This window comes from Crassostrea angulata, chromosome 8 (genome assembly GCF_025612915.1).
Source record: "Crassostrea angulata isolate pt1a10 chromosome 8, ASM2561291v2, whole genome shotgun sequence".
Taxonomy (NCBI): Eukaryota; Metazoa; Mollusca; class Bivalvia; order Ostreida; family Ostreidae; genus Magallana; species Magallana angulata.
The window spans coordinates 33,384,766-33,411,328 of record NC_069118.1 but is presented as its reverse complement, the minus strand read 5'-3'; the positions used below and the strand labels follow the sequence as shown (position 1 = coordinate 33,411,328).

The 26,563-nt window shown below is 32.0% G+C and overlaps 1 protein-coding gene, 1 long non-coding RNA gene and 1 pseudogene across 2 annotated transcripts; 1 reads left to right on the top strand and 2 right to left on the bottom strand.

Annotated features, from left to right (window-relative positions):
- LOC128160910 (acetylcholinesterase-1-like) overlaps window positions 1–26,563 on the bottom strand; it is a 128,465-nt pseudogene that overhangs the window by 92,160 nt on the left and 9,742 nt on the right.
- On the bottom strand, window positions 20,833–22,891 carry LOC128160361 (uncharacterized). Its single transcript, XR_008240273.1, has 3 exons — window positions 22,459–22,891; window positions 21,549–21,723; window positions 20,833–21,036 (listed from the first exon to the last, which is right to left on the bottom strand). It is a non-coding gene; the product is annotated as an uncharacterized LOC128160361 (long non-coding RNA).
- On the top strand, window positions 23,472–24,379 carry LOC128160339 (uncharacterized). Its single transcript, XM_052823643.1, has 2 exons — window positions 23,472–23,760; window positions 24,243–24,379. The coding sequence occupies exons 1-2, from the start codon at window positions 23,472–23,474 to the stop codon at window positions 24,377–24,379; spliced, it is 426 nt and encodes a 141-aa protein (XP_052679603.1).

Here is a 26,563-nt window from a genome sequence, read left to right as displayed (position 1 = left end):
AAATGAAATAAAGTTTAAACTAAATAGTAATTATTCTTTAATGGCAATATAAATAAATGAATATTTTGAATTATATCTCTACTGTTTTGATTACCCTGATGCGCTTTCGGGCAACAAATTATGTTAAGTTAGGATGAGGAGGGGAGGGGGGTGAAGCTTTTACAGTAAGCAATGCCATTTACCGGAAATTATCATTTTTCCATAAAAACTCTAGATTTAACAAACGTGATGACGTGATGACGTTACATTCATTGCTCCTATTGTGACGTCAAAGCAACAATCTAAAACAGTTTCTTCGCAACGCAAACAAATAGTAATTTAAAATTTAAAATCCTATTTTTCTTTAATGCCAATATGTAAATGAATAATTAATTAATGAATAATTTGAAATATATATGTTCTGCTGTTATGATTACCCTGATGCGCTTCCGCGCAACAAATTATGTTAAGTTGGGGGGGGGGGGGCGGGGGGTTGAAGCCTTTACAGTAAGCAATGCCATTTACCGGAAATTTTCATTTTTCAATAAATACTATAGATTTAACAAACGTGATGACGTTACATTCATTGTTCCTATTGTGACGCCATAGCAACATAGATCTCAAACAATTTCTTCGCGACGCAAACAGAAAAATGATTGTAACTTGTCATTTTATTCGCTGAAATGGGCATATGGATACTTGTCTTCCAGATTCTTGTTTAATTATGATGAGTAATTTCAATTTATTTCATCATTTATGATTTTGTTCTTTTAATAGTATTTAATTTTCCAAATTGTGTTTTTCTGAAGTCATGGAATGCATAAAGACAGTAAAAAAAAACCTGTGTGCTGTCTGTCTTTCTGTCCAAACTTCGTTTTCCAGATTATTTAAATATAATTTGATGATTTTTTAAAAAACTTGCTGTGTTGCTTCATAATAAGAGACTACAGATTAAGTTTAATTCAATAAGATAATTCATAATATAATGTAGATATTAATTTTGGACGACTTTCACGAAATTTAAAAACACCCAAACATTAATAGCAGGTAGACGACAGGGACTGAACATGTATTGTTTATGCTATGTTCGCATAATACTTGTTTAACACGAGGTGCAACTATAGGTACCTGGTACATGTACATACATCTTTGTGAATATGGTCCATAAGAACCCCCCCCCCTCCTTGGAAAATTGAATTCTTAAATTTAAAAAGTAAAGTTTTCGAAAACAAATCCCCCTTTAATAGACATAGATATCCCTTTACCGGGAAAATTTTCTGGATCCTTGCATAGGTCATTGGACACGATTTAAAAATGCCGATTTGGGGTTTTTTTGTGGAAACACTACAATAGCAAAACTCTTTATTTTTTAACTATATGTAATTTACACCAACTTCAGTTCATTTACGAAGTTTTAAGAAAATCGACCGTTTAGTTTTTTTAGGGTCTATCTCAAAATACAGGTACATTTACTATAGGAATATATACATCTAGGAAATTGTCATTTTCCGAAATTCGGAGCATATTAAAATATACTACAAGAGCTTTTCATTCTCAAATTGTCATAAGTGATTAGTAATAATTATTTTCTATCTTACATGTAAATGTAAAAAATTTGAAATTCTACCGCCAGATTTTAAGTGGTGGCCATCTCAAAATATGAAAAACACAACATGTTCTATACATTTGAAATATTACAAATGTAGTTTAGTATCATGGATTCATTCAAAAATTAAGGAAAAAAACCGAGGATAGCATTATTCTGTGTACATGCAAATTTTGAATAACGTACGATTTTTACTTTTTGTTTTATGTTATATCTTATAACGCACTCCTATAACGCTTTATTTTTTAATATTTACATTCCACATAAATATTGCATGTAAAGCTACTGCAGATATAGCACCATAACACAGACAGGGTACTAAAAGGTTAAATCACGAGTGTTAATTGTGACGTCACAAACGTTGAACGCTGATAAATAGAACGTCAAAAACAAAAATCAAAGATCACGCTTGTGGCTGTTACTATGGTTCTTCCATTAATTTGAACTTACCCATAGGACAATACAGTCATTTTAAGGTATAATTCGCATCTGCGTACAAGGCAATAAGGTAAAAAAAATGTAAATATAAGCATTAAATCCTTATTTTTTGAAAGATATAGTCTCATAACTGCAACGGTGTGTGCAAACAAATTTTCATAACGCGCTAACGCGCGTTATTCAATTTGTTTGCACACACCGTTGCAGTTATGAGACTATATCTTTCAAAAAATAAGGATTCAATACTTAAATAACGTCATTAAAGCACAATGGCAACGCTTACCTTCAGTACCACAGAAAAATCATTTGAAAAATAATTTTTTTTTCTTAAAAAATCTAAATATTTTTATCTGTATTTTGTTTACTGGTTCAATTTTATAGATAATATGAAATAAGAAAATTCATAAAAAGTAGAAATACACTTTATTTTAAAAAAATGCGAAAAAAAACATGCGCAATGAAAACTAAAGTCGGCCTCCTTAAAATGCTAATTACCAAAAATAAAGAAAACCAATTAAAGGTTTAATTGTACAAGTAGATTTCACATTAACCAAACAAATGTCACTCATCCATATAAAACCATCTTGCACATTTCACAGGAACATGTATTATAATATTAAATACCAAAACATCATTTATCAGTCTTAGTTAATTCGCACCAAAAGACAAAACTACAATATTCATGAATAACTCGGAGTTATCATTTCTGAGATCGCTCACTGTTTTAAACTATCGATTGTCTGCCGTCTGCAAGCACAGACACCTGACGTTTTTTATGTGTTTTTCTTGTAATGAAAAAGGAAATATATCCCATATATTATCCTGCAAGTGGAAATTTGCGTAGAAATTATAGATTTATTTAACACATGTATACGTGACTGAACAAAGATGACGATAATATATACAACTAAATCTAATATGACATTCATGGGTGAACATTGTGAATAAAATTTTGCCCACCCCCTCCCCAAGTTTAGATTCGGATTCATCTATTCATCCCCTCAAAAAACATATAGCGAACTACGTTGAAGCTTTTGATAGGCGGTAACTCTAGAAATGTTTCAGCGTAATGTTTTTATCACAGTGCAATATCGGTATTGACTGTTCTATAATTATCTTTGTTTCGGACTTTACTTTTCAAATACAACATTTATTTTGTCATATATTCTTAGAATTTAATGTTTACAAAGTGAATTAGCCATTGACACTCGGCATACTCTTTATTTAATTGTTATTACAAATCAGACAGATGTTTCTCCCAAGAACTGCTAATCTCGTGAAACAACATTGCGTAATTATATGCCTTTCATGTCTTGGCCATCAAAGACTCATTGAGTTAATCTAATTACCTAATACCTGTGAATCTTTCACTCAATTCATTTGATGTCATCAAATTGTCACTTTTACTCATTGTTTAGATTCTTATATATACTGAATGGTATTGGTCAATCTTCAGTTCGGAGGCCTGGCGCATTACCGGCCACTTCCGTCTGTGTCGCTTATTTGTTTGTTATTGTTCATCTTTTAAATTCGATTGATAATAAATACGGAAACCTTCATCACTTGGTTTTACTTCTCTGGAATTGCATATTGGTGGACCCTTGGGAATACGGCATACATAACCTTCGTTTTTAACTTACGGCCCACAGCGCGCCTCAACCTTATAACTTGTTCCTTTTACGCCAACATTCCCTCACCCGGTTTGTACTGCACACGACCGATGCAGATCCAGAAGAATTTTCTAGCACAGTAAAAACTACGCGGTCACATTTTACTGACCCTTGTCTAATCAGATCGTAGAAGGCAGAGTTGAGACACAACCGCTCTTGACTTGAATGAGAGAGAGAGAGAGAGAGAGAGAGAGAGAAAGAGAAAGAGATTTTGTAAATTAGAATGACAGATGATCGAGCAAATTACATCTACATGTATCTATCAATAGTTATAATATGACAAATCAAGGTCTAGTATATCCTAGAAATTAATGTTTTGTGTTTTGAAATTCTTTCACCGGGGAACAACGATATTTAATATAAAAAATCAGTAATAATGGAATGAACAGTTGGGGCGAATACACTTCGGGTTAAAATGGTTCGGGGGGAAATACATACAGGGCAAACAAAACCACTTAGATTCGCAAAGCCAACAGTGTTATTTCTAATCTAATTGTTTATACTGTGTGGGGTTAATTCATCAATGTTAATTTAACCATTTTATAACCACTATATAAGAGCTATTAAGACATTTATTTGTAGGAAAGAGCATGTACGAATGATCTTTATTTAGAACAGTTTGATGTTGCTAGGATACAGGTTTCAGATCCATGAATTGATTGGTTAATTTAGATATTGAATCTCGTATTTCGAATTTCGTATTTCGAATCTCGAATCTCGAATGATCCTTCTCGCCTTTCGTACATATGAGCATTGTTTGCATGTAATATACAGCTATTGTAACATATCAAATAAATTGACAAGTGGTGTGTCAATTATCAGGATAAACGTGGATTTAGGACTCATGTTGCTCAGTCTGATTTTAAACTAACGGGGGAATTTCAACTGAGAAATCTTGGAAATTTTTCATATTTTGGAATTTACATCATTTGAACACCGAGGTATTTATAAATATCGAGTAAATAGGCAAAATGTTAATCAAGGATACTCTTGGGACAGAGTATAGAAAATGAAACAATTTCTTAATAAACTATATGAAATCATGGGAAAAGTAATTCCAATATCTATATTCAATTTGTGATGTGGGACACCTTCATATTGTGACGTATTTCCGATAAATAATTTTAAAAATGTTTTCTTTCTCATTGCTGTTACCAAACAGCATGGCGCAATTGGTTAGTGCATTAGCAATGAATCTGTAAGTCATGAGTTCGAATCCCGAAAAGGCTTCTATCTTTTTATCCTTTCCAAAAAATTTCACAACATATTTTTTAGTCGAATATTTTCTGTGTATCTATTGGCTTTTTTTATCAACGAAATGTAATAATTTTGCATAGACCATTTGTATAAAAGAATGAATTATTTATTAAACATATCTTTCTTCAATAGGCATATCTATTATGCAATTTAATTCAACAAATATTTTATTATGCAAATAAATACATAATAGGGTTGGACATCAGGCTATGCCTTATTTAGTCCTCTATTATGCAATCTGTTTTCTAGGTTTTTTTCTAAGTTTTTACATGAACATCTCCCTAAATTAATTTTTTCCGATTCAAATAAGGATATCAGCATCATTTAAACTTTATTAACAATAACGCGTTAGCGGGTTATATACATTTTTACTGCAATGATCGCTACCTTCATAACCCACAGGAATCACCAAAGACAGCTTTTTTCTTATTTATATTTACACCTTTCTCTTAACAAATTAAATTAATTGCATAAAGTAAGTAAAATTCATTTAATTACTGCATGTTAATGTACATCAGTACGTTAGCTAAAAGCTAAAAGAAACAGCCAAATCTTCTCCTATGAGAATTTGAGTCTGAAATCGTCATGAATACTTCGTACAGTCTAATTTTTTCTTATGTCGCTGTAAGTTTTGACCAACCGATAAACGGGGCGTGTAAATTTTAGTCTTGTCAGTTTCAGTCTATGTAGGTTTCGACCAATCGATATACAGGGCGTGTTGATTTCAGTCTGGCTGTTTCTGTAGAGCTACAGTGAAAGATTTCGTATTAATAAATCACAGACACTTGTTTCTGAGAAAAAAAATACCCTTTAGTGGTAATTGTTTTTCTCAGAAACAAACAAGAAACAGATGTAAATATAGGGATATGAGTCCACAACATGTATGGGTATATCTATGTAATCTTAATATAAATATACCCCATGAAAGATTTCTTTATCAAATTCTTTGATATTGATAACACTTTTATATACATTTCTTTTATATTTTACAAACATCAACTACAATCATAGTTACATAAACGTGTGAAGATATTGTATCTTGTGGATGTCATTTTTACATGCCCAGTACACAAATAGTAATTATTCTTTAATGGCAATATAAATAAATGAATATTTTGAATTATATCTCTACTGTTTTGATTACCCTGATGCGCTTTCGGGCAACAAATTATGTTAAGTTGGGATGAGGAGGGGAGGGGGGTGAAGCTTTTACAGTAAGCAATGCCATTTACCGGAAATTATCATTTTTCCATAAAAACTCTAGATTTAACAAACGTGATGACGTGATGACGTTACATTCATTGCTCCTATTGTGACGTCAAAGCAACAATCTAAAACAGTTTCTTCGCAACGCAAACAAATAGTAATTTAAAATCCTATTTTTCTTTGATGCCAATATGTAAATGAATAATTAATTAATGAATAATTTGAAATATATATGTTCTGCTGTTATGATTACCCTGATGCGCTTCCGCGCAACAAATTATGTTAAGTTGGGGGGGGGGGGGGTTGAAGCCTTTACAGTAAGCAATGCCATTTACCGGAAATTTTCATTTTTCAATAAATACTATAGATTTAACAAACGCGATGACGTTACATTCATTGTTCCTATTGTGACGCCATAACAACATAGATCTCAAACAATTTCTTCGCGAAGCAAAGATAAAAATGATTGTAACTTGTCATTTGGCATTTTATTCGCTGAAATTGGCATATGGATACTTGTCCTTCAGATTCATGGGTAATTAGAATGAGTTATTTCAATTTATTTCATCATTTAGGATTTTGTTCTTTTAATATTATTTCATTTTCATTTGAAGTTAAGTTGTTGATATCTGTACTATTTGTAATGTTTTTTTTTTGCTTTAGCTGGGGCTGAAGAATCAAACGTACCACCATCCCTGCCACCATCCCCACCGCCGCCTGTCACTCATCATCAACCCCCGGAACCCGGGCAGCTCTGTGGACCCCCATCTCCTGGAGCTCCTCGTCGGCGACGACTCAGAATCAGGTTATCATCCCCCTGACTTTGCTCTGCTACTTTACAAAACGTGGGTAAGTGTTTTATGAAGTCTTTGTACAATTGTAAAAATTACAGATATTTTCTGCATTCTAACATTAATGTACATATGTGGCTGTATTGCATGAAATATTGGACAGGTAATACCATGCTGATCGATATCACGTATTACAAATGATTTTTTTTTAATTTACAGATTCAAAGAAACCAATATGCGTGTTATCTGTGAGGTAGATCCCAATGTCAGATCTGCGATTGTAAAGATACCTGTCTACAAGAAACGGAGAACAAAGAATTGAAATTATACCAATTAAAGAATGCTTTAACTGATAATTCCATGAAACTGAAAAATGTATATATGAACTTATGTATACCAGATGTCTGAGGATATAATTTAACTTCTGAAATTTTAATTCATTGTGATATCCACTCATGATTGAATAAATTTCAAATTGTGTTTTTCTGAAGTCATGGAATGCATAAAGACAGTAAAAAAAACCTGTGTGCTGTCTGTCTTTCTGTCCAAACTTCGTTTTCCAGATTTTTTTAATATAATTTGATGATTTTTTTAAAAACTTGCTGTGTTGCTTCATAATAAGAGACTACAGATTAAGTTTACTTCAATAAGATTATTCATAAGATAATGTAGATATTATTAATTTTGGACGACTTTCACGAAATTTAAAAACACCCAAACATTAATAGCAGGTAGACGACAGGGATTGAACATGTATTGTTTATGCTATGTTCGCATAATACTTGTTTAACACGAGGTGCAACTATAGGTACCTGGTACATGTACATACATGTTAGTGAATATGGTCCATAAGACCCCCCCCCCTTGGAAAATTCAATTCTTAAATTTAAAAAGTAAAGTTTTCGAAAACAAATCCCCCTTAAATAGACATAGATATTACTCTACCGGGATTTTTTTTTTGGATCCTTGCATGAGTCTGGACACGATTTAAAAATGCCGATTTGGGGTTTTTTTGTGGAGAAACTACAATAGCAAAACTCTTTATTTTTTAACTATATGTAATTTACACCAACTTTAGTTAATTTACGAAGTTTTAAGAAAATCGACCGTTTAGTTATTTTTAGGGGCTATCTCAAAATACAGGTACATTTACTATAGGAATATATACATCTAGGAAATTGTCATTTTCCGAAATTCGAAGCACATTAAAATATACTACAAGAGCTTTTTTTCTCAAATTGTCATATGTGATTAGTAATAATTATTTCTATCTTATATGTAAAAAAATTGAAATTCTGCCGCCAGGTTTTAAGTGGGGGGCATCTCAAAATATTAATAAACACAACATATTCTATATATTTGGAATATTATAAATGTAGTTTAGTATCATGGATTCATTCAAAAATTAAGAAACAAACCCGAGGATAGCATTATTCTGTGTACAAATTTTGAATAACGTACGATTTTTACTTTTTGTTTTATATTATTTCCTATAACGCACTCCTATAACGCTTTATTTTTTTTAAAACGTCATAAAAGCACAATGGCAACGCTCACCTTCAGTACCACACAAAAATCATTTGAAAAATAATTTTTTTTCTAAAAAAATCTAAATATTTTTATCTGTATTTTGTTTACTGTTTCAATTTTATAGATGATATGAAATAAGAAAATTCATAAAAAGTAGAAATACACTTTATTTTACAAGAATGCGAAAAAAAAACATGCGCAATGAAAACTAAAGTCGGCCTCCTTAAAATGCTAATTACCAAAAAATAAAGAAAACCAATTAAAGGTTTAATTGTACAAGTAGATTTCACATTAACCAAACGAATGTCACTCATTCAAATAAAACCATCTTGCACATTTCACATGTACACGTATTATAATATTAAATACCAAAACATCATTTATCAGTCTTAGTTAATTCGAACTAAATGACATTTCTGAGATCGCTCACTGTTTTTAAACTATCGATCGTCTGTCGTCTGCAACCACAGACACCTGACGTTATTTTTGTGTTTTTCTTATAATCAAAAAGGAAATATATCCCGTATGTTATCCCGCAAGTGGAAATTTACGTAGAAATTATATATTTATTTAACACATGTATACGTGTCTGAACAAAGATGACGATAATATATACAACTAAATCTAATATGATATTCATGGGTGAACATTGTGAATAAAATTTTGCCCCCCCCCCTTCCCCCAAGTTTAGATTCAGATTCATCTATTCATCCTCTCAAAAACATACAGCGAACTACGTTGAAGCTTTTAATTGGCGGTGACTCTAGAAATTTTTCAGCGTAATGTTTTACTGACCCTTGTCTAATCAGATCGTAGAAGGCGGAGTTGAGACACAACCGCTCTTGACTTGAATGAGAGAGAGAGAGAGAGAGAGAGAGAGAGAGAGAGAGAGAGAGAGAGTGATAGACTAAACTTTACGTACATTTGATTTTAAATCACTAATATAAGCTATTTTCAACATTAATCGTACAATTGCTGAAAATTATGTGAATATAAGTAATAAGATATCATTCTTTGAATATTATGAGGTGATAATTTCGGTCGGGGCATGATCAAATCTATCATAAAGCCCGTCGGGCTTTATTGGATTTGATCACGCCCCGACCGAAATTATCACCTCATAATACTCAAAGAATGATTCCTTATTCCATTAATATACCGGTGTATGAAACATGTGCATGTTTTATAGGGAAAAAAATAGATACTAGTAAATATAAAAATGTTTATATAAGTTGAAATTAACTGCATATATTGTTCTTATCGAGAAGGTATAATTGTTTTCATTAATATTTTAGATTTGATATCGCTGAATAGAGTAAAGTAAAACCCGAGACACATTTCCATAAACGAGCGGGGGGGGGGGGGGGGGGATAAAAATGGGATTAATCGCGTGACAGTCGGCAGACCTTCGGAAGACAGTTCTTATGTCTGTCGTCGCTCGGTCGATCGACATTTCGGCATTTGGATTTTCTTAAATATCGGCCGACTGACGACCGAGGGTCAATTGGTCTTTTGGGCGATTTTGACAAGTCGGCTGATGCACTGTCGATCAACCGTATACGGATTAGGTTTAACATTTACCGGCTATCGGTTAATATATAAGCGGCGGTCAGGCGCGGAACCCTTTTCCTCGATAAATTGAAGCAATGCCCACGAAGTTACAGGTGAATATTCAGCATGCGAACTTGTCTATTTAACCACTTCTGTGCCACAGGGCCGATTTTGGGCCGATCACACAGTTGCGTAGAGTGCCACGGGGCCGATTTTGGGCCGATTTGAACTTGACACTTTTTCCATATGATTTATCCATTCTATGTCAATAATTATAAAAGCATAGTATGTGAGACTGAATAATAAAATAGTATTTTATAATTTGTCGACATATTGACTGAATAATATATGACGTAATATTTTATTTTTTAGAATTAAAAATACAATCTAAACTACATATGTGCCATATATGCGAGTCGTTATTTGTTGGCAAGTTGTATTTTATTGCTGCAAGACATTGCGCGGAAAGGCACATTTTGTAAAGATTTCATGTATTATTGTATATGTATCGGGATTTATATTTATCTGTACATAATTTTGTTCCGTATATATTTGTTTCTCACTCTTGAAAATCAATCACCAGAAGATGATTATTCTGTCCGAAAGTAAATGAAAAATACGTCTGAATAACCGTTCTGATTCAAAATTAATTTTTTTCATTCCATATATTCCTTGTAAATGTTACAATAATGAATAAATTCGACATTTCACCTCAATAACTGTAAGCAATAAAAAAAATGACTGCTAAGTATATACGCGGCGATTTATTATAACGTCATTTTACGTAAATGACGTCATAATAACACGTGCGTTCTGCTATACGCTGTGCAAGATGGCTGGCGTTTGGTTCCGTGTAATGCCACCTGAACCAGTGCAAAATAAACCGTTTTCCGGTAATCCGGGGCCTAAGAATATGCCACTGCGGAATGCATCTCCTCTGCAGTATTTCCTGTTGTTTTTCAACCTAAACCTCATCAGAGAAGTTGTGCGACAAACAAATAGGTATTGTATTCTATAGTTGTTGTGAATGTTGTTATACTGCATTATGAATATATATATTAGATAATATTTTGATATAACATTAAGTGAATGTTTGTTTAGGGTTTTTTTCTTCAAATATTAACATTTCGCTAAAATTTTAAATTAACAGAAATAACCTTAGTAACAAGACGGGAGGAAATAGTATATAAACTTAATTGAATAATTAATACTGTGACAAAATTATTTACTTATTTTATTTACGTATTTACTCATGGAATAAGTTACATGTATCCATCTATAAAATTTTGTATAGCAAGCGAATTATCGTTTCGATCAGAGGTCAGCCATTTTCTGATGATGTGTTATTCCGCCTTCCACATGTTCAAGAGTAGATTACGTGTATATATTTACATCCACCAAGCATAATTTCCTCTATTTCTTACAATTTATTGACTGGTCGAAATCTACAGCGGTTGAAAGTGACATGACTGAATTGACACGCCCTGTTTATCGATTGGTCTGAACCTACATAGACTTTAGTAAAATCTTAGTAAAATCCCGGACTGCACAAAATAATCATGACGATGCCAGACTCAAAGTCTCACAGGAGACGATTTGGCTGCTCCTTTTAGCTAACGTACTTTTGTACATTAACAGTAATTTAGTGAATTTTACAAACTTTTCATAATCAATTTAATAATTAGTTAAAGAAAGATGTTAATATAAACAATAAATGCTTTCTTTGATGATTCATGCGGGTTTTGAAGGTAGCGATCATTGCAGGAAAAATTTACATAACCCGCTAGTTCTAATCAATTTATAGATTGGTCGAAAGCTTCAACAAACCTTAAAAAAATCACGGACTGCACGAAATAATCATGATGATGTCCAGCTCAAATTCACAAATATTTCTTTTATATAACGTACTGCTGCACATTAACAATTATAGTTTAGTTACTTTTATTACCTACTTTTTATGATTATTCAAAATTTTGATTTAAAAAGTGTAAATAAAAACAATAAAACGCGGGCTAAAACGCGATCATTGCAGAAAAAAATCACATAACTTACGTATTTTACTGCAATGTCGCTACCTTCGTACCCATATAGCTCACCAAAAAAAAAGAATTATATTTTTTAAATGAGGCACGTTACCATAAGATATTGGTAAAAAGGGGTGGGGTTGGGGGCTATAGCAAGAATCAAGCAAAATAACGACTAACACATGTACCCACTGGGATTTATGCGATGTCAAAATATGTATAATTATGTTAATAATGCTTTATATAAAAATCTAGATAAATATATTTCAATTAAATTCTTAAAGAAATGTTTAAATTCATAAAAAGCAGTCTCATTATTTTGTTTGGCTTTTAAACTTTACAGACCTGGGCCCGGTTTTTCGAAAGGTGGTTAAATTTAACACTGTGTTAAGGATAACGACGTGTTAAATCCTAATCAAGTGATTAGCTAACGCAGTGGTTAAATTCTGTTGATCAAAAGCAATTTAACACATTGGTTAGCTAACACTGTGTTAACTAAGTTAACCACTTGGTAATCACTTGGTTACCCATAATTCATTTATATACTTCTAAACTATGTATGAATAAGCTTTTCATAGTTTTTTTTACCTTAACGATACCAATGATCCTGACCTCACTCTTCCTTATTTATACAGTTAATTTATTTTCAAAGAAGGTGTTATTGTATTGGATTTCTTCATCAAACTCCCAACTAAGGGATGTGCCATAAGGGATGTGCCAAAACCATATTGGTTAAAGCAATATGAGCTGTATTTTTCAGAATTTTATTTTGCTGTAAAAACCTGCTAGTATAATGAGTGTACATGTACCTTCAACTTTTATAATAAATAAGATTTGAAAAAAATCATTAATTTTCGTCAGAGGAAAGATTTTTCATCTAAGGGATATAGCAGATCAATTTTTAAAAAGAGGACAAAAATTCAATTTTGCTCCAACTAAGGCCTCTTAAAGGCCTTTTTCACAAATATATGGCTAACAGAAACTTAAACATAGGTAATCATAGATTACTAAGCTCACCGAGACGGAGCATCACCCTTACGAGACATCACCTACATAAGACCACCTTTATCATTTTATATGAAAATCATACTTTATGATCTTGGATATTCATGGATTCTGTTTTGACATAATATCGTATATCATCTGATAAAAATTTTTATGATAATCATATGTTCATATGTTAATCAATACAATGATATAAAATTAAATATTGCATCATGTCATATTTATAATATATATCATATAATACAATAAAATACCGTAATAAACAATAATGAGATATGATATTGTAACATATAATATGACATTGTATTGTGTTATACCTTATTGTATTTGATCACATAATACAATATCATAAAATATTATACAATATAGTATTATATTACAATATCATATTACATAATACATCATTACATTGAAACATGATATTATATTGTATAATATAGTATGATATTGTATTGAATGACACTGAAACATATTTGATACATTATATGATATTATATCATATAATACAATGTAATTTGATTCCAACATTGTATCTTATCAAATGATACAATATCATGTGATAAAGTAAAATATTATAAAATACATTATTATATTATACATATTGTATCATATGACATAATAATATATATTACAATATCATATAATACAATTTCATGTGATATGATAATATATCATAAAAACCAATATCATATCATACAATATCGTATGATACAATATTATATTATATTACAATATCATATAATACAATTTCATGTGATATAATTTTATATTACTGAAACCAATATCATATTATACAATATTGTATGATACAATATCATAGAATATACAATATTGTATCATAGGATACAATATAATATTTTGCAATATCTTATGTAATTGTATCATGTGATAAAATAATAAATTAAAAATACAATATAATATTATACAATATTGTATCATAATATACAATACTATACATAACAATATCATGATACAATATCATAAAATAAAAAAAATTATACAATATCATATCGTATCTTATAACTTTTATAATATAACATATGATATCATTTTGTATCATATCAAACAATATTGTTTCATATCATACAAAACTATATCATAGAAATCATGTTATATCATTTATCAACAAACACATCTATCTATCGAGCTGGTTTGAGTGAGGTAGGAGATTTCTTTAGCATCCTTGATAATGGAGATCAGGCTCTGCATCTGAAGCAACCTCTGCATTTTGTTTATGATAAAGTTAAATCAACTATGCAAGCTATCATCTATAAAACATGTGACCTGTTCCAAAAAACTAAACCTCATCCAGCATCCGAAACCTATGGCTCAGATTCAGCATTCAAGCCCATCAGGTGCATTGGTATCATAAGACGCAACATCCATGCAAGTTTGGTGAAGTTTGGACCAGTAATAACTAAGATATCATCATCAGAGGGCACTAGCAATTAAAACCTTAACTTCCTCCAGCATCCGCAACCTATGGCTCAGATTCAGCATCCATGCCTGTCAGGTGCATCTGTATCATAAGACACACCATCCATTCAAGTTTGGTGAAGTTTGGAAATTATAAACGAGTTTTGCAATCATGCCGGATCAAAAATAAACATAAACAAGACCGAATGTATTCTTTTAGGGGGGGCTTAAAGATATGTATGATGAAATCAATGGCATCAAAGCAACAAATAAAGCTGTCAGGTGTTTAGGTATTTATATAGGACATGATAAAGAAGAATGTTACAATAAAAATTGGATGAAAATATATCACGACATGGAAAAGTTATTTGAATCATGGAAACGTAGAAAACTAACGGTGTTTGGTAAATCATGTATAATCAAAACATTAGCAACTTCAAAACTAGTTTATATTGCATCTATATTGTGTATACCAGATAAAGAATATATCTGTAAGGTCCAAAGACTCTTATTTAATTTCATATGGGACAAATCTGAAAGAATCAAACGAAATACCTTGATAGGCGATATAATAGATGGAGGTTTATCAATTATAGATATTGAAAGTAAGTTCAAGGCTCTAAAAGCAGCGTGGATACCGCGATTGTTATCTTCTAAGGGCACTCTATTTGAAATCCTTGAGAGTTTTATGGAAAAAGCTAATTTAAATCTTCATTACGTCTTACAGTTTTCTGAAACTAATTTAAATGCACTGGATAGAATAGGCAAACTTCCACTTTTCTACAAACAAATTCTAAGTTCATTTAACGAATGTAAACAAAGGTGTAACTTCGATAACATATCACCTAACGATATTTTAAAACAACCCATTTGGAATAATAACAACATAAAAATAAAAGGAGAAACATTATTTTTTAAAAACTGGGTCAACAGTAATATACTTTACTTAAAGGACTTAATAGATGATAACGGGAATATAAAAACACTACAAGTGCTTTCCACTATTATTAAGAGAAAGTCTAACTGGCTTTGTGAATATAAAACTTTATTATCAGTTATAAAACCATTGTGTAAAAAATATGATTTTACAAATGTTAAATATTTGAACATAAAAAATGAAGGGAAATTTCATTTTGCAACAGGGGTGTCATGCTTAAATAATAAAAAATGCCAATTCTTTTATAAAAACTTAATACACAAGAAATTTGTTAAGCCGTGTTATCAAACTAAACTTTCTCAAGAGTTTGCAATACCGATAAAGGATTCAAATCTATGGAAAAATATATACACGAGAAAAGTCAAAGATATAAATGACAATAAAATAGCTGAATTCAATTACAAAATGCTCCATAATATTCTCTGCAACAATGCATATTTAAGTAAATGGTTAAGGAACAAGGGGGATAACTGTAATATATGCAAAACAATTGAAAACACTAAACATTTATTATTTGAATGTAAAAATGTTGAACATATTTGGAGAAAATTAGGTTCCTTTTTATTATTCGACATAAAATGGAAACATATTATTCTAGGCTTTTATTTAGAACAAAACGACAAGATTGAGTCGTTGAATTTATTGATTTCTTTCATTGCTTATAAAATATATAAATACAAAATGTACTGTAGAATTGAATCTCTGCAAGAAACTGAAATAAATGTGTGTAAAAGTGTCAAAAATGCTCTTATTCAATATTCTTCTCTGTTACGTCTTATGAAATGTGACAAACAACGTCTTTTCTCAAAATTTGCTGATACATTGTGATATATACATGTACTTACATGTTTTTAATTTGTAATTCTATAAAGTATTTAGCTACTTTGAGAAAACAGTCTCATGTAGCATCGTCCACTGGGGAGTGTTTGGACTTTTTGTGTTGTAAGGACCCTGGTGGACCATAATTATCAAATAGTATCAGAGTACTTCTATATTATACATATGCTTATGCAATGCAATTGGTTGTTAAAATACAATTTATCCAATTTATGTATATTCATTGTTTGAAAACAAAATATATTCGACTTAATGTACAAGATATCTATGTATTAATCGTCAAATCTAGATTTATGTTTTCCTAACTTATTCCTGTATTGTTTATGAATTATTGTTATCTGTATAAAAACTGAATAATAAATATTATAAAAAAAAAAAAGTTTGGTGAAGTTAGGACCTGTAATAACTAAGATTTATTTTTTAGCATCCTTGATAATGGAGATCAAGCTCTGCATCTGAAGCTACCTCTGCAATTCATTCATATTACAGTTAAATCAACTATGCAAGTTTGAAATAGTACTATCATCTATTAAACATGTGACCTGTTCCTAAAAACTTAAATTTATCCAGCATCCGAAACCAGACTCAGCATTCAAGCCTGTTCGGTGCATCAGTATCATTATACACACCATCCATGGAAGTCTGGTGAAGTAAGGACAAGTAATAACTAAGATATCATCATCAGAGGGCACCTGTTTTAAAAACTTTATTTAACCAGCTCTTAAAACCTTAACCTCCTCCAGCATCCGAAACCTATTGCTCAGATTCAGCATTCAAGCTTGTCAGGTGCATCAGTATCATAAGACGCACCATCCATACAAGTTTGGTGAAGTTAGGACAAGTAATAACTAAGATATCATCATCAGAGGGCACCTGTTTCAAAAACTTTATTTAACCAGCTCTTAAAACCTTAACCTCCTCCAGCATCCGAAACCTATTGCTCAGATTCAGCATTCAAGCTTGTCAGGTGCATCAGTATCATTATACACACCATCCATACAAGTTTGGTGAAGTTAGGACCAGTAGTAACTAAGATATAATCATCAGAGGGCACCTGCAACAAAAACTTTAACCAGCTCTAAAAACCTTAACCTCTTCCAGCATCCGAAACCTATTGCTCAGATTCAGCATTCAAGCTTGTCAGGTGCATCAGTATCATAAGACGCATCATCCATACAAGTTTGGTGAAGTTAGGACCAGTAGTAACTTAGATATTGCTATCAATGGGCACCCGCAACAAAAACTTTAACCTGCTCCAAAAACCTTAACCTCCTCCAGCATCCGAAACCTATAGCTTAGATTCAGCACTCAAGCCTGTTGCATCAGTATCATAAGGCACACCATCCATGCAAGTTTGGTGAAGTACGGACCAGCAGTAACTTAGATATTGCTATCAAAGGGCACCTGCAACAAAAACTTTAACCTGGTCCAACAACCTTAAACTCCTCCAGCATCTAAAATTTAGGACCCAGATTCAGCATCCAAGTCTTTCAATTCCATAAGAAGGTCCAGATGCATCATCCATGCAAGTTTGGTGAAGATAGGACAAGTAATAGCTTGGATACAGGACCTGCAACAAAAACTTTAACCAGGTCCGGACGCCGACGCCACCGCCGACGCCGAGGGTATAGCATAAGCTCTCCTTCACTTCGTCTCGGTGAGCTAAAAACCATGATATTTTTTGTTATTTTAGTATAGACAAACATTTGCGTAAAAAAATTTTCAACTTGAAAATTGCAGCTCTTATTGCTTTAAAGCCATTTCATTGTGCGTTAATTTCTTTTCTGACCGTTGCTTTTTCTCATGTTGCATGTCCTTAGTCTCAAATAGAGAGTTCAAAATATTTTATCAAACTTCTTTCTTGATATTGTTTATAAACTTTCATCTGCCATTGCATATTACTATTAACACAGACATGGTTGTAATGTTTTAATGTAGCAATACAAATGTTCCATTTATAATATTAAGACTGCTATGGTTTTTCATGTCCTGTGGATTTTTCTAAACTTTGAAAATATGTAAATTTACAAATTCTACTTATATTTTAATTAGTATAATTCTTCGCGATGCATCTATAGTTTTTATTTAAAATGCATAGTTATTTGTCCATTGTATCTTTCACAGCAGAGGCATGTAACAAAATTTTGTGAGCCATGATTAAATCTGCTCACATGATTTGACCATATAGTTTATCAATACATATACCAAAACGCAGTTTATGAAGGTATAAGTTGAAGTAGTACTGATATGACTACTTCTGCTGCTTGGTACTTCTGTTGTAAGAGAGTTGGTTTGTTGGTACACAATCCAATTGTTTAAGTATAAACCACAGTAGGTCATTAAGATCATGATCAAAGTTCACATACACTTAGACTCGAAATCCAATGATGTGAATGCTCGTGCAAATTAAGATAATAACAGTACGAAATTTGTTTTTGTTTTTCCCATGTTCTATCTAGTACTGATCTACGCAACAGAGCAATTTTTGCTTGCAGATCAATTATGTGAAAATTATAAACAAATTAAGACATGTGACAGAAATTGAATCAATAATTTTAGGGGTAATCTGATAGATATAATGAGAGTATTTGAATTTGAATTCCCATGTATTTGGTGAAAATTTCGGTTTATTAAAAACAAAAACAAAACCGACATTGTTGCAGTTTAAGCATCACGATCACACGACTGTGAGTTGTAGCATGCATGCATGGCAATTACAGTCATAAACATGGACGGGTAGTCACCAAGTACATGGGAAGAAGTTAACGGGATCCAAACTGACATCTCTGTGATTTGACCGACCATAAGAGGTCAATTACTCATTAAAATCCCTAGAAATACTCCCATGAACTCTGGGAGGAAAGTTAAAATATACAATTACTGTCATGAAGTTCTTCTTCCAGAACCAGGGATCCACTAAATGTGGATTGGGAGGGAGAAGGGCCAAGTGCAGGAATGACAGGGACAGATTGTCCATTGTGTAACAGGTTTTTTATATGAGCAGTGTATAGGGCTGTGTATGTAGTGCATTTAAATATCACAACAATGAAATGGAATAAGTTGAAAGTAAATTAAAAGCAATGCCAGCACTGTGGGGGTCCAAAGAGACCTGAACTGTGTGCTTAAAAGCCACATTTCTGCTTATCTTATCACATGCCGAATGTTGACAATTGAATTCAAATAATAATGCAGCACAAGCTCTACTTGCTTCCTACATTTATAACCATATTAAAACTGATATCATCTAATGCCCTTCGATTGATTTGCTTTGTGAAGGTGATTGTTGACCGATTATCTGCGAGTTTAGAGTCTTTTGTTAAATTTATTCCCAGTTAATTGAATCAAGTTGTGAGTATATTGGTCCCCTCCCTCCCCTGATGGTTGACCGAGTGCAGTTTACTGCTTGAAGGTTTTTCAAAGTCGTGCAGCCTTTGTCACTTTCAGGCACCCCCACATAGAAATAACTCCCATTTGGGTGTGGCCAGTACTGTTTCATGTAATCCCGGAATTGGTTATTGAGTCCTAAATCACACACTGGGGGAGAGTTAGAATTTTACGAGGAAAGGTAATAGTACCCATGCAACTCAGGAAGGGTAATATTACCAGGAACATTCTTGAATAGATACGAGAGCTTTGAAACTCTTGTCGTAAAAAAAACTTGATGCCACCTTGAATGTCTTTGATGTTGTTAATGTGTTTACAAGCTCAACACAACCTCTTATCGTTTATTGAGGGTATTCCACCATCTCAATAGATTCAATTAGGTACCATCCAATGCACTGCAATTTTTAAAATGGGGTTTAAAAGATTTTTTATTGTTTGAGTTGAAGACTTCAGAGAGTATTGGAATTTGATACGGTAATTTTTTTTAATTATTATTAATTAAATCAAGAGTAACTTGTACTTTTGTGTCTTAGAATCAAATCTATAAATGACAGAAAGATATACATTTGTTTTAGCCAGATTTGTTGTTTTTTTTGTTCTGTCAGGTTCATGTATTAATTAAAGTCTCAGTTGGCATAAAAACCAGTCACTTGTGTGACAGTTCTACATGGAAATGAAGTACAACATATGGGTCTTCATTCGCACACGTCTTCTGTTGTTTCAATCTACGTGACAAGGTTTAAGAAAGAAGTGTGGGGATGAATAATTCTCGACACTCAAGAGTCTGGAAACTTCATGTGGCCAAGTGCTCTAGCTAGCTCAAGGTTGTTAGTACGTGTAGTACATTCAAGTACATGTACATTGCTAGTACTTGGCAGTTTTTTTTTCATGTGTCGGCCTACTTTAGAAACAATGCATTGAATTTAAACAGAGATTTCACACATCTCCACAAAATGTGCATAATTGTTGTTGTACCATGGTCGAGTTCCAACCCCACCATTTTGTTGCCAGTTAAAAATAATTCATTATTAATTCATGGGATCAAATTGAATTGAATAACCTGATTAACTTGACACAGCAATCTAATTTAATTTTTATTACTTTAATAATTATCATTTCCAGTTTATGGTACTTTATACAATTTCATAATAAAAACATGTTAGACATGTTTTAATAGCAGAGAGAGAGAGATAGAGAGAGATTCATTTTTTTTTTGGCTATTGTGTATTATAAATTAGGATGTAGACATTAGATTAAATGTCACAATAATTGTTCTCCTTCTCTTGGTGCATGGTGTTTGAGGCTTAGAGGTTGGTTGTTGTCAAATACTCATCTTTCTCGGTCTCTCCAAGTTCTCTTCAAATAAACAATGCAGGCAGGCAGTTAATTCCTGTATCATGCAAATCTGTGAATTAAAAAGGATAAAATGTATACAAAAAGACAACAATTGTGAAATAAAGACAAATATAGTCGTAGTTTGGGACTAAACTTCATATTCACCTAAAATTTTTAAAAGTTCACTTCTGATTACAAAATTTGTTTAAAATGGACACTACAGAAAACATGTACTGATTTATGTATACATGTATGTACCCTGTTGTATGCATATGAGTCTAATATGAGTTACATGCATATACATGTAAAGATGATGATTTTGGTTTAGCAAAGCAGTTCACATCAAGGTGACATTAAACTCTTAATAATTCAGTAATTGAGACTAATCAGGTTTGTCGATTGAGAGTACAGTAAATGTAATAATACTTCCCATGAAATTTTCAGTTAATGTTAATATATTTAGTCTAAAAGCATATAAATGCTCTGTTATAAATTGTTTGTGAAATACCATGATAATTGAAAAATTGTCACTTCAACTGGAAATACCCAACCTTCAGTGAAAAAAAAAAAATAGAATCACACCTTATGCAAATAAAAGAACCTCTCAATTTCACTTCTGATCTTGGTATGCATGTTTGATTAAATTTTTCCTTGGCTGCAGTTTGTGGGCCTCATGAGATATGGCTTTGGGAGAATTAGGTACCAAGCACAGCAAGTGTCACCCAGCAGAACATACCATGTTCTCCTTCTTCCAAATCTTTAAATAAATAATTTTTAAAATGTATTTAAAATACAAAACAACAGATTTTTTTAAATTAAATCATAAAGATATATACTTAAAACATGTCAGAAATGCATTTCTTAATAATGTAAAATACATTTGAAATAGATACATTTCAAAAAATATTTGCATCATGATTGGGATCTGCCCAGTGAAAAGAAATAAATAAGGTCAAATTTAGATATCACTAATTTAATTAAATCAATATACACATGTAACTATATGGAGTTTTAGAAATTAAATGCTTCAAAAATTTAAAATGCAATTATTCTTTAAAAAAGTAATTTAAAAAAGGAAGATATAATATAAAATACATGTACATAAAAATCATACCAATATTGCTCCAATCAGATATAATTTTATATAGTATCTTTTCATTGCTTGACTGTGCATAACATTTATTTAGACTATAGACGTTTTAGAAATAATTTTGATCCACCACTTGCATTTTGTCAAAAGGGAGATAAATCTTAATATGCAGTAACAACATTGAAAAAAATTATGCTAACATGTTCACTCAATTTTTATTTATCAATTAAGGAGCTGATAATTCCTTTCTCTTTAATGTTTTAAAAATTCAAGGAAAAAATTGTACAATGTTTTATTACTTATAGTACCCATTTCACTAATAATTTTGGAAATTTTTGTTAAATGTCTTAAGTGACAACAACAATATAATCAATGTGAAGGTCATAAAAAGAAAAAAAGTACCTTTTACTGCTGTCAACAATGCAGCCTCCTCAAAAGAAGGGATCCTTCAACATAGGGGGTATGAACCATGTGTAAAATCCTTCTTCCATAAATATATCATACAGATTGCTGCAACTTTTCATGTCAAGCCGGTTGCTTTTCCGTATCTTATATCATATGTAAGATTTTTCAAACTTTAAAATTTCTGGAAAATGCTTCTTATACCAATTTTTTGAGTTGAAGTGGCAAAATCATTACACTGGCGGCCATATTTAATCACTGTGTTAAATCTTAACCAAGGTACTGGGGGTGGATTAAAGTTAACACGGAGTTAACACATGGTTAAACCCTAACACACTTTCGAAAAACACTTAACCATTTCGTTAACTTAAACACCGAGTTTAACACAGAGTTAACACGGTGTTAGAGTTAACCACCTTTCGAAAAACCGGGCCCTGACAGTAAAATTCGCCCCTTGATTGACCATTTCAACCGTGTCGCCACCTATTTCTACACGCCCGACCGGAACATATGTGTGGACGAATCATTGATTGGTACAAGAGGTCGCACAGCAATGCTCCAATACATCCCGTCAAAAGCAGCAAAATTTGGAGTGAAATTCTGGGTATTAGCCGACAGTACAACTGGATATGTTGCACATTTGAAATGCTATCTAGGTAAAAAGTTTACTTTTACAAGGAACAGAAGTAGTCCTGCGACTCTTAAAAAACTGCAACTTACTCCAGAAAGGTTATCATGTTGTCTGTGACAGTTTTTTTTGCAGTTTTGACCTCGCAAGGAAATTAATAGACTTGAACACGTATTTGACAGGAACCTTAAGATCTAACCGAAAAATGCCTTTAACAATCAAAAACGCCCATGTTGGACCTGGTGAAAGTGTGTATGTAAGACAAGGTGAAATTTTGGCTGCAGCGTACAGGGGAAGGGAGAGTAAAAAACCAGTTAGAATGATCAGTACTTTTATCAATGCAGCAAACTCAAATGGAAAGCCAAAAATAATACAACATTATAACATGAATATGGGGGGAGTGGATGGGGCAGATATGATGCTACACTTTTATAATGATAATCGCAAATCTACTAAAGTCTGGAAAAAACTTGCCATTAATATCATTCATCGAATGTGCAGTAACGCCTACATCCTGTACAGAAAGAACACATCAGATGCACCAGTGAAATCCCGTCTGAGATTTATACAAGAGGTGATTGAGGCCCTAAGTAGTGAGTACCTGGTCGGCAGGGACCAGCCCGTCAGAGGCGTGAGGCAAACGAGACGGGACGTTGCAATCCAACACATCCAAGGTTAATAAACCACAATTTAGTCTTCTTTAGTCTTTTTTATGTTGATCTGATAAAACTTTTTTACACCTACCCCCAATAGAAATGTAAAAAAACCGAAGTTGAATTTTTTAAAATGGCCCGCATTCATGATATTGCTTTGATTAAAACAAAACTTAAGGTAGACATGTGGTCTGTGATATGAGAAAAGGTTTCCCCCTCAATCTGATTTTTATAAAAATAGATATTGGTCTGCTCGATCTATGCAGCGGTGATTTTTGTACATGTATTTTTATCTTATATTATACACTCTTCATACCACATATACAGTAACACGTATAGATTTTCCGACAAACATAAAAAACTAACCAATCAGATGAGAGAGAGAGAGAGAGAGAGAGAGAGAATACAATATACAATAAGGAAATTGATAAAATGACTGACGATGTGAAAACTATTTATTATATTTCATTTATCAAATTTTATTTATCATTTTTATTTATTAGGCAGAAAAGAAAAGGACTGTGTCGCATGCTCTGACAGAGCCACAGGGCATAGGCGGCGATCAAGAACGCAATGCACGAGATGTTTAAAAGGCCTCCACTTTGCCTGTTTAAAAAAGCATTTGTGTGTGGAGGAATAGTGTGCAGCGATTAATTGAAAATAATTTTTTTGAATGCAAAATAGAACATTAATTTTTTTGTGAACACAATTTCTGGGAATTTACAATGTATAATTGATGCGCAATTTTCACGTTTAAAGTTTATTTGGTCTACTTTTTTTTTAACAGCTGATTTAATTTGTAAATAAGTTTGATTAAAAAGGGCGGTGCATGTCCACCCTTTGATAGCGAATTTTCATTTTTATTTTGTGTTATAACGCTACATACTAGACACAAAGCAAGAGTGTATTTGGTAAATTATAAAATCATTGACTAAGATGATTGGCATGATGTTAATATGTTATAAAATATCAGCTTTACCCATATTTTTTTTCTTTTATAGGTGCATTAAACGGTTTAGAAAATAAATCGGAAAAATTGCAATATAATTGCAACGAAAATTGCAATCCTTTCCATATTGTACATTTATTTGTAAATGCACAAAAAGGGGTGTATTTAATTTGGGGAATAGAAAACTTGTAAATCCACATCTTTACCACACTGTGAAAGTTCACTATCAACTTACAAATCAAAGTTTTAATTATATTTCGTGTATCAAATGAGAGCTAAATTATATAAAATGGGAGAATACAAGACATATAATTTTAGCTGACGTTTCCGTAGAATATCCATCTCAATGCAGGTGCGCTTTACGCAACGAACGTGAAATTAAACCCGCGAATAACGTCATAACTATTTTAAAAACGTCATATACCAGTGACGTTACATATTTGGCAATTCAAACATTTACGTTGGCAGCGAAAGGGTTAATCGGCCGACCATCGATACTAGTCGAAAGTAAGAAAAGATGACGGAAGACGAAGACAATATGTAAATATTTCTAACGTCTGTTCTGGTTTTACAATTGATTGATTAAACTACTTTGATCACATATGACGGATACAAATGGACTTAAACATAAACTGTTTAGGCCTTTAATTTTTATAAGATAAACCCTCTTTCTTTAGATTTTTATAAGATTAACCCCCTTTCACCGGTAAAAACGTGCAAAAATCGTTATAATATAATATATTATTGTATTATAACGATTTTTGGAGATCATTTCATGTTTAGCGTACACTAGTGACGTCATAATGAAAAAATGACGTCATTTTGGTGCCTGTAGAATTTAGCCAGTATCGAACTTAGTACAATGCACCACATCAAAAAAACAAAACTAAAACGTTGAAAATATGATAAATTTTGCGGCCAAATACGGCTAATAACGTCCCTTAATTGTTCTTTCCCGGCCATTTACATGTATCCCCGAGTACCCAAACTCCGTCACCATAAGCAGAAAACCTGCCGCGTTTCTCTGTAAATTATTTTTTGTGGTTTTTATCATTTGCAATCACTACATATAATCTGAAACAATATAATTTATAAAATTATTAACAAAAATATTTTTATTTTTATTCAAATAAGCCCTCTGAATACGACGTTTATCACACGTGCTATCATAACTTATGAACCTAACTCCGTCACCCACATGCTCTATGATATGGCAGGGAATAAAGAAACATTAAAAATTTAGTTAAAACTCAATTTGTATCTAGGTCAAGTTATAATAAGTAAAAATGGTGCATACAATTTAAATTGTATTTAATTTCATCGAAATGAAATGATCGCCAGAATAAAAAATGGGTCCATGTAACAACAATCACAATGGCCTTTTAAGAATTTATGGATGCTGTTTGATTTATGTCCTTATATATTTCAAATATTTTATATTATTAATTAATATAAAAATGTATAAATATATGACATATTTTTTTTCTTAGCAAGTCTCGTTACCATGGTAACAGGAATGCAAAATTTTTGACCAAAATGGCCGATTTTTGCATAGCTATTTGGTAAAATCTCTGCTTTTTACACCATTCGTTACACCCCTGCGTCAAACTAAACCCTGATTATTAATATTTTTGAACCTACTATAACAACACTTTAAAATGACTTATTTTATATTTTGCATGAATATTTCAAAACATTGTAATACAAAGTAATAAAACTGCAAAAACATGGTTTTTAAAATTTTGAAAAAAAATGAAAAATTGAATAAAGTTGGTTCATAATAAAAGGAATATGCAGAATCATCAATGAATATCACTCATATCATCTAAAACTAGAGTCCACATATAATAAATCATTTAAAATATTTATGGGCAA